Source organism: Podarcis cretensis (genome assembly GCF_951804945.1).
Source record: "Podarcis cretensis genome assembly, chromosome: 15".
Classification (NCBI taxonomy): Eukaryota; Metazoa; Chordata; class Lepidosauria; order Squamata; family Lacertidae; genus Podarcis; species Podarcis cretensis.
In genome coordinates, this window is record NC_137185.1 from 35,177,223 (window position 1) to 35,190,780 (window position 13,558).

At 47.6% G+C, this 13,558-nt stretch overlaps 1 protein-coding gene across 7 annotated transcripts in view; it reads right to left on the reverse strand.

Annotated features, from left to right (window-relative positions):
• Positions 1–2,287: 2,287 nt before the first annotated feature.
• GCK (glucokinase) overlaps positions 2,288–13,558 on the reverse strand; it is a 47,982-nt gene continuing 36,711 nt past the window's right edge. For 6 of the 7 annotated variants that reach the window (XM_079955120.1, XM_079955124.1, XM_079955123.1 and 3 more), the window contains 5 exons: positions 13,346–13,445; positions 10,846–11,029; positions 9,969–10,124; positions 7,928–8,161; positions 2,288–4,018 (listed from right to left, as the gene is read on the reverse strand). In XM_079955120.1, coding sequence (XP_079811246.1) covers positions 3,874–4,018; positions 7,928–8,161; positions 9,969–10,124; positions 10,846–11,029; positions 13,346–13,445 — 819 coding nt within the window. In that variant the 3' untranslated portion in view covers positions 2,288–3,873. Of the gene's footprint in view, positions 4,019–7,927; positions 8,162–9,968; positions 10,125–10,845; positions 11,030–13,345; positions 13,446–13,558 lie in introns of those variants that run through there. The other variant, XM_079955126.1, reaches the window with a different exon arrangement.

Here is a 13,558-nt window from a genome sequence, read left to right on the forward strand (position 1 = left end):
TGGCCTCATCACACTTACAGGCAGCTCTTCCTTTTTCCAAAACATGACTGCTTGGGGATGGGACCAGTGGCGGAGCAAGCCGCTCAAACATCTGAGGCAGGATGCCCAGAGGCAGGACACACCACCCACAGGGCCTCTGGAGTCTGCCTGCCTCCTCTCACTCAGGCGCCCTACAGTTGGGGGGGAGGCAGTGGGCGAACTTCACCCAAGCCATCGCGTCTCTCCCGGGAGAGACGTGTGGCTCAGGTGCGCTGCAGGCCCCACGGTGGGTGCCGCCTGGCATTTTGTCACCCCCCTCAGTGGTGACACCCAGGGCAGCCCACACCTACTGCACCCCCCCCTTCCTCCGCCACTGGGTGGGACACCCTTTCCCAAACACCATGAACTCTGGATACTCTTATGCCACTGAATTCGAGGAGACTGCATGCAGAATACAATTGCAGTTTTGTTCTCCAGCATTACAGAGAACCAAGGGCGGACTTTCAAATTTCAGCAGCACCCTGTGCAAGGCCAAAATTTGGTGCACCCGTCTCTCACCTTCCATTCTACTCGTGCGCTATGCCATAGTTGTGATGCTCTGCGGTGCCCCCCCAGCTCTGCTAGGGGGGGTGGTGGGGACCAGTCACGCTGCCCTAAACCCGCCTCTGAGAGAATATCTGGCCAGATGGGACATTCTGGGCTTACACTGCAGTTTCTGCACTTAGCAGCTCCAAAAATACTGAAATTAAAATGCATTGCCGTTTTTGAAATGTGCTTTTTGGACCAGGAGACATTTGCTGCTGCTGTTCCTACCATTGACTTGCGCTCCTTGAAGGTTTGTTTTGCGGTGAAATGGGGCTTTTAATGTGTGTATATTTGCACAGAAATATACTTGTTAGGTGCGGCTTATTCTACTGCTGTGGCACAAAGTTAGGTCAAGCTGCGCTGGATAAAATTCTGCATTCTTTACAAGATAGCTATTATTCTACTGAGGAGAATGAAAAACAGCATACAGACACCATTTCATGGGCACATTTCATGACAGGTTTATATGTTATATAATAGAACACTTGGGGCAGCCAGGCCTTCTGACCAATTACACCAATTTGTACCAGCTTCACTGACAGCCTAATTATTTTCATACCCTATTTCCAGTAGGCTTTTAAAGCCATACAGTGTGGTTTGGGACCAGGTTGTCTGAAGAACCATCTACACCTGGCATAAGCCTCCCTGTGTACTAACATCAGCACCCGAGGTTCTGCTTTTTTAAGACCTGTAAGATTAGAAAGTACTGGGAACATGGCCTTTTCTGTGGTGACCCCACTGCTTTGGAACGCCATCTTTCAAAACATTAAAGATGGTTCAGGCGTGATTACAAGTTAGCATTGCCTACCTGAGGGTAAGCTACTTCCCACGGTTGCGAGTTAAATCCATGTGCACTGCCCTGATGTTAGGCTGGCATGGATGTATCGTAAATGAACTATTCTGCTCATATGCAACTGCATAGTGACTGTATGGAGAACCTCGTTTTCATTGTGCTAGAAGAGGTACAGTTTTGCAATGCTATATGGTGTGGACATCAGCGGGGGTGAACCTAACAAGGCAAGGAGAGAACCCCAAACTGGGTCTTTGTTGTCACCAGCTTGTCTTGATATGAAAAAGGGGAAAGTCAAATATAATAATTGGCTGTTGTTGGGTAGGGTAGAATACCGAGGGTGGGATAATAGAATGGATTGGAGTCTCTTAGAACAGCCCCCCTCCTTTTACAAATCTCAACTGGCTGTAATCCTGTTCTTACTTACCTGGGAGTAAGGCCCACCAAATACAGTGCAATTTAAAGGTAAAGGTAAAGGTACCCCTGCCCGTAGGGGCCAGTCTTGACAGACTCTGGGGTTGTGCGCCCATCTCACTTAAGAGGCCGGGGGCCAGCGCTGTCCGGAAACACTTCCGGGTCACGTGGCCAGCGTGACATCGCTGCTCTGGCGAGCCAGAGCCGCACACGGAAACGCTGTTTACCTTCCCGCTGGTATGCGGTCCCTATTTATCTACTTGCACCCGGAGGTGCTTTCGAACTGCTAGGTTGGCAGGCGCTGGGACCGAGCAGCGGGAGCGCACCCCGCCGCAGGGATTCGAACCACCGACCTTTCGATCGGCAAGTCCTAGGCGCTGAGGCTTTAACCCACAGCGCCACCTGCGTCCCTAGCGCCACCTAAATATGAATAGGATTGACATTGCTTTGTACTCCACTCCACACTGTAACGCAAGTGTAAGGTTTGATAAACAAAAACAAAAAAAGATACGACAGGGGCAAGTTTAAAAAGATTTTTTTATTTTTTTATTCTTATTATTTTTTAATATAAAAGGGCCCCTGGATCCATAAGCAGGATAGCAGGAGACAGAGGAAAAAGGAACCAAAAAAGTGGGAAATAAACAATATTATGACAGTGAGGAGAGATAATCTGGATCAAACATCTGTACGAGCTGAAATCAGATAGATCAAACTTTCTGTAGTTGTTGCTGAGGGATGCCCAAGACATTACATTTTAAAAACAGAATGGACCCGTCTTCAGTAAATCTTAGGAGCTTCCAGACTGAAGCCTGTTACTTTCCCACTTCAAGTCACACATGCAATTGCAACTCACCTTTCGCCCTGTGGCAGGTTTAACATGCTTGCAGGTGGAGGGGTCTGGTTTCATCCCACTATGTCCCATGCACACTAGTGGACTGATCACAGGTGGGCAAGCAGTGTCCCAGCGAAATGACTTCCCCCTGACCCAAGTGCTTACCTATCTGGTTATTCATCGCACACATCCCTTTGAGGTGTGCAGAGCCTTGGAACTGAATTTGTTCCAAGGTCTGTTACTTGCTGGTCTGTATATTACTGTCTGTAATTGCGGTCTGTATATTACTTGCTTTCCAGAATCATTGAAACAAGGGTGGGATCCAGGCAAGGCGAGCTGTACCCAAGCAGACAACTCTCGGGTCATAAAATGCTTTACGGCCTTTGCTTGCTCTCTTGGGCCCTGTTTAGTCTCAAGCTCCCTCCATGTTAATGGTGACTGATTCTTTTTTTAAAAAACGACATAGAGATGGTCCCGGATATCTGTCTCTGTGGAAATGACAGTTTGGACTGGCGATAGTATTGGGACCAGATTGCAAGCTTGGATTTAAGCCTGCGATCCTAAATCTGGAGAAGGTGGAAAGAGCCGGAAATAATGCAAAAACCTGACTTTTCACTTGGGCTCTTCTGCTTATGAGGACCCCGGTCTGTGCTCAAGCTGACTCAGAAACTCACACGGAAACCATTAGTGTCTTGGAAACCAGAGGAGGAGGAGATTGGAGAATGTGTCTACTCAAAGTTGCCTTCTCTGCACTACGCTCCTCAGTGGCTGATAACGGCAGCTTGAACTGCACCTTCCCAACCCATTTACTGAGGAAGAAACCGTACTTTGCAACTAGATGCCATTCTGCCCAGATCCCTGCTTCTTGAGCTGTCCAACGAAGAAAAGAAAGAAAGCAAAACTTATTCCCTTCCTGACTTCCCATCCCTGCAACACCACCTCTCCAAACCGCCCCCCCCCCACACTGTACTATGAGAAGCTGCTTATTGCATAAATTGAAACCCTCCCCAGCGCTTGCAGGAATGGAGAAGGTTTTAAGGACAGAAAGGAGAGACTATTTTTGCATGGTTATTGTGTTGTGTAGAGGCAGAGGTTCGGAGGAACCCGACACCACTCCATTCCCTCCCCCTTCCCCACCCCACCCCCAGGAAAACCTTCCGTCTTCTGGTTCTGCTTCCTTGGCACACCCTGAAACACCTCAGCCTGGCAGTGGGTCGAGGGGGCACTTCCCAGGCCGGTGGCATCCCTTTCACGGTCCTTTCGCAGCGGCATTTCATTGGCCAATCATGCACGCCATCTTGCAGGCGACCGCCGAGATGAGGGCCGCTCCCCTGCCGCTGCCTTCCTCCGACTGCAGGAAGGTGATGTCGCAGTCCGGTGTAAGTTGCCTGACGGCTGCGTGGAACCGATCTTTGAAGCTGGGTCAAAAAGAGAGAGATAAAGACAAGGGGAGAAATTGAGACGGGAACTCCACCTCTCTACATAAATCTGTCTGGGTTTTAGGAATGGACATACGTTGACTTCTGATTCTCTCCATTCCTCGCTTTTCTCCATAGCAGGTTGCAGATTTATTATTGTTTTTTAAGTCCTCACGAAAATTAATCAGTATTTTAGTGCGCATATATATATATATATATATATATACAGTCATACCTCGGGTTGAAGTCGCTTCAGGTTAAGCCTTTTTGGGTTGCGCTCCATGGCGACCCGGAAGTAACAGAACGCATTACTTCCAGGTTTTGCCGCTCGTGCATGTGCAGACGCTCAAAATGACATCACGCGCATGCGTGGAAGCAGTGAAACTCAACCCGCACACAGGCAGACGCGCAGTCGTGTGTTATGTTCTACTCAGGATGCGAACGGGGCTCTGGAACAGATCCCGTTCACATCCAGAGGTACCACTGTATATGCAATTTTGCCTAATATACACATTTTGGCAAAGCACTGTAATCTAATATGATGCATTTTGTATGAATTTTTCACTAATGCATTCATACACACACTTTTATCTGCACTATTGTACACATTACTTGGTTGGAGAACTGCACTGCAAATTTCGGACAAGAGAACATTTCCAAAGATGGCTAGGTTTCACTTCACATCATGTTTTGGAAAGGGCAAATTTGGTAAATTCACCTTAAAATACGAAATGTATCAAATCCCCTCCCAACGCTACTGAACATTGAGACCTTCTCCAGAGACCTATCTCTAAATGTCCTCTGCCAAGCAGACCTGGTATCAGCACCTGACATGCTAGGCCAGGTTCCAAGGCACTGGTACTTCAACAGAACCCACTGGAACTGGACCCAGTGGTATGTAGATGTTGCTAGATAAACAAATAGAATAATAAATACAGTAAGCAGTTTTGCACAGCTTTGGGGATGTGGAGCCTGCACAGAATTAAGTTTTGCTCCCCCCCCCCTTTGCATATAGCATATAGTATAGGCAATAACATATGGCAGAGTTCTTCAACTTTGGGTCCTTACATGTTATTAGTCTACAATTCCCATCATCCATGGCCATTGGCTAAGCTGGCTGAGGCTGATGGGAACTGTAGTCTAACAACATCTGGGGACCCAAGGTTGAAAAAGGCTGACACAAGGAACTGCCTAAACTGAATCACACCACTGGTCTATTTCGGCCAGAATTGTCTATGCTAACTAACAGCAGTTCTCCAGGATTGCAGGGAGCTTCCAGACTGTTGCTGTTTTCAAGCAGGATCCAACCACACACCAGCATATTCAGGTTGCATGATTGCAGTTGACTTACGGTCTTACGCAACAAATCATCTTCCCTAAAGGTTGGACTTTTCATGGTAGGGAAAGCGATAGCGAAGTGTGGGGTAACACTCGCTTTGACACATGAACATCTAACCGGCCTTCAAGCAAATCAGAATGAATTCTCAATACATAGGTCATCTAGAAGCGCTACCTAGAGATGTGAGGGATGAAACATGGGGCCTTCTACATGCAAATCAGATGCTATGTTCCGTTTCCCATGCCCCCAACAAATCACAAGATACAGAGATGTATATTCTATTAATCCAACCAATCAGTTGACTAAACTACTTGTTATGCAGACTGTTTCAACAGCGCTGATATCTGGTGAGGGGCTGTGCCCCTTTCTCCAACAGGGATTATTTCCAGGTTTCTAGTTTAGCTCAATTCGGCATTCAGTGAACAGTGCCAAAAGCTGCCTCAGCTTGCGGACGTGCCCTTCATGGTGTGTCTGAGACCCCAGTTCATAGATTTAAGCTTCGGCCTGGACTCTGAACACAGACTCGGGGAGTTTCCTCTTCCAGCTATTGTCTCTTACCTCCTGCCTAGCAGCGTGAAGCTTGCTACCGCCACAGCACGGTGCTGCTTAATGAACAGCGAGACTATTTTATGAGGCCAAATAATAAAAACATGGGCAAATTGCTCTACCACCCCACTGCCAGAGGTGCCATTGTCAGATGTCTGTGGTGACCCCCTTCAAATCGACTGAAGAAAAGCCAAACTAAATGTTATATGCAGGTGCACCTCTGACCTTTTCTCTGCCTTCCATTTTCTTCTGGGTCTTCCCTCTTCCCCAATCCATCCTTGCCGCCAAGAGGTCCAGCAACAGACATTAATTTGCAAAGGTAAACATACATCTGGAACCCCATGAAAGGGGAAGCAGCCGAGGGGAGTTGCAGCATAAAAACAGTAGGTGGGGGAAGAGTTAAGTGCTCTTTTCCTTCCCCAGCCGCTCCCCAGGCAGGATTCTCTACTGAAACTGCTTTTCCTTAGAAAAAGCAACAGCCGGAGTCTAAGTGACACATATACACATAATATTCTATTCCTATACCGTATGGGCCCTTCCAGAATTTTCTTAAATTGAGCATTAATCATGTTTTGTGCTCATGATGGTACCGGGACAGTTATACGCATTGCTATTTTTCCAGAAAAAGAGATGCTGGAACACCTCCCTTATTCTCTTATAATGGCAATGGCACACATCTGAGAGGTGCCGGAACCAGGCAGAGGGCCTTCTTGGTAGTGGCACCCACCCTGTGGAATGCCCTACCATCAGATGTCAAGGAAATAAACAACTATCTGACTTTTAGAAGGCATCTGAAGGCAGCCCTGTTTAGGGAAGTTTTTAATGTTTGATGTTTTATCATTTTTTTGTTATTATTAATAATGTTCTGTTGGGAGCCGCTCAGAGTGGCTGGGGAAACCCAGCCAGATGGGATGGGGTATAGATAATCAATTATTATTATTATTATTATTATTGAGTTCTGGTGAGTTCCAGCTGGAAAAAAGCCCTTGTTACATGCAATCTCATTTTCAAAATTGCCTGCAAACGTTTCTAGACGAACGTACTGCTTTGTTTCCATTCGGTGCATGTCTTGTAGCTTCCAGCTGAAATCCTGGAACTTTTCATACAACGGGCAATGTGTGTGTTGTCCTGCTTTTGTTGCGCTACAGAGAGAGCTCCTCCAGATGGCAACTAGGGAACCACTAACAAAGTGGAATGACGCTTGGTTGGTCTGGTATAAATTCACTACTAATTCACAACTTTATTGCAGCAACAGCATGCAGCAGAATACACCCACAAACAAAACCAACGCCGCCATTCTGGAGGGCCTCTGTATCGCTGCAGATGCTGAGGGGTTGTCCCAATTTCTATATAGCCCAATTAATAACAATTATAAAAAGATATGATTCCCAGCACTCTTAACAAACTGCAGCTCCTGGGGTCCTTTGGGGGGTGGGGAAGCCACGTGCATTCAATGTACATTGTGGATGTCCCCAGAGCTGCTATTCCATTTCCACCTTCAAGCAGAACAGCAGTGGCTGTGCGCTGCTAAATCACCAGTGTTTAGAGGCGTGTGGATAGTTAAAGGTAAAGGTAAAGGTACCCCTGCCCGTACGGGCCAGTCTTGACAGACTCTGGGGTTGTGCGCCCATCTCACTTAAGAGGCCAGGGGCCAGCGCTGTCCGGAGACACTTCCGGGTCACGTGGCCAGCGTGACATCGCTGCTCTGGCAAGCCAGAGCCGCACACGGAAACGCCGTTTACCTTCCCGCTGGTAAGCGGTCCCTATTTATCTACTTGCACCCAGAGGTGCTTTCGAACTGCTAGGTTGGCAGGCGCTGGGACCAAGCAGCAGGAGCGCACCCCGCCGCAGGGATTCGAACCGCCGACCTTTCGATCGGCAAGTCCTAGGCACTGAGGCTTTAACCCACAGCGCCACCTGCGTCCCTGTGTGGATAGTTAAACATCTGCTAATGAATCATTCGGAAAGGCCCAGGCTTCTCTAGAAGCCTCAAGATATAGCCAGACTGTGTAGGTAGGTCTCACCTGGGGTGGAGCTTGTAGACGGAGCCATCGACGCCCACTGTGATCTTCAACGTGTCCTCGCACCTGCTGTCTCTCATGCGGTTAATGACACCGGCCAGCCCGGCTGAGCACATCTGCGCAGCCCTCGTAGAGACGCTCTCGCACGCCATACGGACAATGTCACAGTCTGTTACAGAGGGCAACAGCCCAAAGGATGTCAAGATGTTGTAAATCTGCTTACGGTCACCGGGATCACTGGGAACGACAAGTACAAGGGCTCTCACTACTGCCATCGTGGAGGGGGCTGGCATGTTTCATCGCCCCAGGTCTCAATGGAAAACCAGAAGCAGGAGGCCACAACCAACCTGTGCGCTTCATCTCATGATTTGCACTTCATAAGACTGGGGAGGAGAGAGAATGTGGTGGCTGTGGACCAGGTGCTAATGCAATTTGTTTGCCTCCTAGCAGGAGAAGAGCAAGGGCTTGTGGGACACAAGTTACAACCACCGTAGTGGAGGTTGTTTTGAATATTATTCCATGGGATGGGTTTCACCATGAGCCACTCAGATGTGGTATGCTTCTGAATGCCAGTGGCTGGGAATCCAAAGTGAGAAGAGCGCTGTTGTGCTTCCAGGCTTCCTGTAGGCATCTGGCTGGCCACTGTGAAAACAGGATGCTGGAATAGATGGGCCATTGGCCTGATCCAGCTGGCTTCTCCTATATTATTATGTTCTTAATGTAGAAGCCGAATTGAGCAGCTTAGTTCTGTCCATACAGAGCAGGAACAGAACTCTTTGAGGGCCTTACTATTGTCCTTGTTAATTTTACTCATTTGATTTCTTCCAGCTGACTTCTATGAGCCCCCAACTGACCCACAAGAGCCTGGAAGGGATAAGTGGAGCCACGAGAGCCGGCCAGGTGAGTCAGTGCCCAATGTCCAGGGTGGACTGTTTGCCCAGATCTGCTAGCCTCAAATGGCAGCACAGTCTAGGCGGCTCCTAATGTTGGCCAGCCCTTTCCTACTCTAAATTTTCCAACCAGTGGGAATGCAGCCACTGTGTACTAGCATCTGAGGATGTTCAGACTAAAGAGATGAACTACTTGCGCTGGATTGTAGTGGAATTGCTCAAAAGAAGTTTACATAGGAAGCTGCCTTACATTGAGTCCATGTTGCTTGGTATTGTTGCTTGGTATTGTTGACGCTCTCCAGGTTTTCAAGCGGTTGTACCTGAAGATGCCAGGGATTAAACCTGGGACTGTCTGCATGCAAAGCAGATGCTCTACCACGAACAATGCCCCTTTCAAGGTAAAGGGTAAAGGTAAAGGACCCCTGGATGGTTAAGTCTAGTCCAAGGCGACTGTGGTGTTGCGCCGCTCATCTCGCTTTCAGGTCAAAGGAGCTGGTGTTTGTCCACAGACAGCTTTCCCGGTCATGTGGCCGGCAGGACTAAACCACTTCTGGTGCAACGGAACACGATGATGGAAACCAGAGTGCACAGAAACGGCGTTTACCTTCCGGCCACAGCAGTACCTATTTATCTACTTGCACTGGCGTGCTTTCGAACTGCTAGGCTGGTAGGAGCTGGGACAGAGCAACTGGAGCTCACACCATTGCACGGATTTGAACCGCCAACCTTCTGATTGGCAAGCCGAAGAGGCTCAGTGATTTAGACCACAGCGCCAAGAGAGTTCTGTTAGCAATTCCTCATCATTTGGCAAAGGTCTGAGGTTGGGAGGTAGTGGTATAGCTTCAAATTGGATTAGGGACTGCGTGTTGAGGGTCTTGCATTGCAGGGGGTCAGATTAGATGACCCCCAGGGTCCCTTCCAACTCTACAGAACTCTGATTCTATATTTAGGAATATAGGAAGCTGCCTGGTACTGAATTAGACCATTAGGCAGTGAGGAAGAGAAGCAGAAGGCTAGGAGGCTCCAGAGTGCAGAAGTGGGTCCCTTGCTGAGGGTGTGGGCTTTGGAAATGCCCTACAATGCCTAACCGTGACACCAACCCTGGGCAGGTAAAGAGAGAGAAAGAAAAGAAATACCTTAAAGAAACATACTACCTTTCAATTTGTGAGATAAAGCGAGTTTCAAAAGATCCTCTGGTTTTTAGCTTCTCTGTTGCTTCTCCATTGAAGAGCAAGTTTTCATTGACAAGTTTTAATAGCACTAGCCGCACGATCTCTCCCATATACTTTCCTCCTATGATCTTCTCATACCTGGGGAAAGGGAATATTAAATCACTGGTACATGTTGTTTGGGGTTAGGGGCAGGACTTGTTAGGTGACATAACTGCAGCTTGTTTTAGCAAAACCCTCTCAGATATCAAGACTGATTGTTCAGCAATAGATGCTATTTTCTCTGAGCTGCAGGAAAAACAACCACCTCTCCCTCTTTGCTGGACTCTGCACATTTTTCTCTCCAGCAAATATGTGCAGGAGAGTATGAGTCAGCTGCATCTCAGAGGATCCCACAGAGGATCCTTACTCAGGTCATTTGGGACGCTACAGAGACCAGAAAGCAACTCCATGGATGAAATGCAGTAACTATGCCTAGATTCAGATCATGTTCCCATTGTTAGAGTTTCTCCACGCACACCAACCAATTGCCACGTCTGCTTTTAAAATTAGTGTAAACAGAGATCAGGTTTGCCATAGGGAATATTCCCCCTGATTTCAAACCATCCATGAGCTGCGCTCGGCTGATAGGGCTAGGCCAGGCTTCCCCAACCTGCTGGTGCCTTCCAGATGTTTTAGATTCCAACCCCCATCCTCTCACTGAGAAGGCGATGAGAGAGTCTGACAACATCTGGGGAGTACTAGGTTGGGGGTGCCTCAGCATTAATGACCGCCCAAAGGCATCCTCTCTGTCTCATCCACAATGAGAAGTGTGAAACTCAAGAAAGCAATAAACATTAATTTTATCAGTCATATTCCTTACAGCTGCTGACCGGGGTTAAGTGAGGTCTCATCCACCACACGATCATACTCCAAGAGGAACTCGTCCAGCTCCCCTGATGCTCCAAAAGCTCCCCATTCGGTGTTTACACACATCCGACCTACATCCCCTTCCACAAGCTCTACATTCTGCATCTCTTCCATGTAGCAAGCGTTGCAACCTGTGCCTGATAGAATCAAAACGCAGAGAGAATTCACCACATTCAGACAATGCATGAGATTAACTCTGGCACAACCTTCGTATGCAATTGTTCTAACAGTTCTTACATATGCAGTTGCTGTGTGTGTGTGTGTACTGCAAAATCACTTCAAAATTCTTCATAGGAAGCAAGTCATAAATAACATCACAACAACAACAACCTTTCTTGTTGTTCATGGTGGGTTTTCCAGCAGGAAAGTCTCAGGGCGCAAATGCACATAATGACTGACAGGTGACATCAGATGACTTCACGTGACTGGCTAGCAAGTGGAGTTTGCTGGAGAGCTCTGGCTTCTCTATGGGGTGGTCTACTGCAAATATAACACCGATTCTGAAAGAACTGCATTGGCTGACTATATGCTAGTGAACCTGCTTCAAGGTACAGAGACTTACAAAGCCTTATACTGTATTTTTTGCTCTATAACACGCACCAGACCATAACACGCACGTAGTTTTTAGAGGAGGAAAACAAGAAAAAAAATATTCTAAACGAAATAGTGGATATATGATTTTTGTGGTTCATGCTGTGGCCACAGACATGTGATCTGACACTGAGTTTGGAGTAGCCCAATGCAAAAATCCTGAGGATCCATGTGGATCCATGCTTTGTAACCACGGAGAAGGGAAGGAAGGGGAACCATGGATCCTCTGCTCACGACTGCAGCAGATCCCCCCCGCCACCCGCAGGCATTCGCTCCATAACACGCACAGACATTTCCCCTTACTTTCTAGGAGGAAAAAAGTGAGTGTTATGGTGCAAAAAATCCGGTACTACCTGAACTTGGGATACCTGAGACAATACCTTGTCCTGGATAGGCCTGTCCATTTGTTAAGATCCACCAAGGAGACTTTCTTGGCTGTGCTATCTTTAACTGAGGTCTACAATATGGCAACACAGCGGGTAGCCTTCTTAATGGTGCCACCCTGGTTTTGGAACTCCCCCCTGTGATATGGCTGGCATCTACTCTTCTAAGCTTTAGATGCCTGCTGAATACCTGGTTCTTTGGCCAAGCCTTTAGTGGAATCTGATGCCAGTATTAGTTTTTCTAGTTGTCTGGTCGTGACCCATCTGCTTTTCTTTATGTGATAGATAGTTAGAGAGACAGACAGACAGATAGGTGATTGATTGATTGATTGATTGATTGATTAAACAATTGATAGATTAATAGAGTTCCTTTGAATTTAAATAGACAAGAACTAGATATCTAATGATCACCAATAATGCACCAGTGGGAAGCAGTGGTGGACCTACATTTTGGGGGGCCCAAAACTTGAACTATCACGGGCCCCCCTTCGCAACCAACAATGAGCTCTGGGTAACCACTGTTATCCTCTTCAGTGGGGTTGTTCCGTGACAGATCACCACACCTTTACAACATCTGTCAAACTTTGGGGTTGTTGAAATATATGTAACAAAAAATTAGAGTCGTGCCACTCAAATTGGGTCAGCTAGGTAGGCCCAGATTTTTTTAAGCAATGTGGACCAAAGTCGCTTCTGGGCCCCCTCAGGAATCAGGGCCCTTGAAGCTTAAGCTTCATTAGTTTTATAGTAGATCCATCTCTGGTGTGAAGACTGCTGAGAATGGTAATAGCCAATGCATTGTTTCAGCTTTAGCCTGTCTGCTGATATCTAAGGCCATTATCAAGGTTGTTGCTGGCATCTGTCTGCCTCTGGGGGTGAAGTCAAACTGCTGTGTTAGCAGTACCAAAGTGACCTCCCCAGAGTGCAAGCCTGGGCACTGTGCATGGATGTCCTGGGCTGCCCAGATAACAAGTCCCCACCTCCCTAACTCACCGAGACCCATTGGCTACCCTCACCTGGCTTAGCCAGCAAGTCAAATCTGTTTCCCGGGGTGTGGTTGCTGTCGCATTCTGACAGCTTCTAGGAGCCACAGGTGAGGGCTGAGTGCAGGGTGGGAACCAAAGGTGTAGATGTACCCCAGAAGGAGCATGACATGTCCCCCACAAGTGTTAGAAACAATGGCTTTCACGAGAGACACAGCAGATGCTTTGTATACAGATGGTTCCAGGTTAAACCCCCAGCATCTTCAACTGAAAGGATCAGGTAGCAAGTCATGAGGAAGACCCTCTGCTTAAGACCTTGGTAAGCAGTTACCAGTAATAGTGCACAACACTGGGCTAGATTGTACAACTTGGCTGACCTGTATAAGGCAGCTTCCTACATCCCACAGAAAGCTATGTCCAATAAATAGAAATAAGGATTAAAGCCCCAGTTTGAAGCTGATTGTGACCAGGTGCATATTAAGAAGGAGAGATGACCTACCCACTATCATGCCAACTTCACATTGGTGATCCTCATAGTAGCAGGATATCATCGTTGCCACTGTGTCATTGACCATTGCGACTACGTCCATCTCAAAGTCCTACAAAGGGGTGGAAAGAAGCACTGCAACTAAGAGAAGCACAGATAGAACAGGTAAAAAGGTAAAGGTAAAGGACCCCTAGACAGTTAAGTCCAGTCAAAGGCCACTATGGG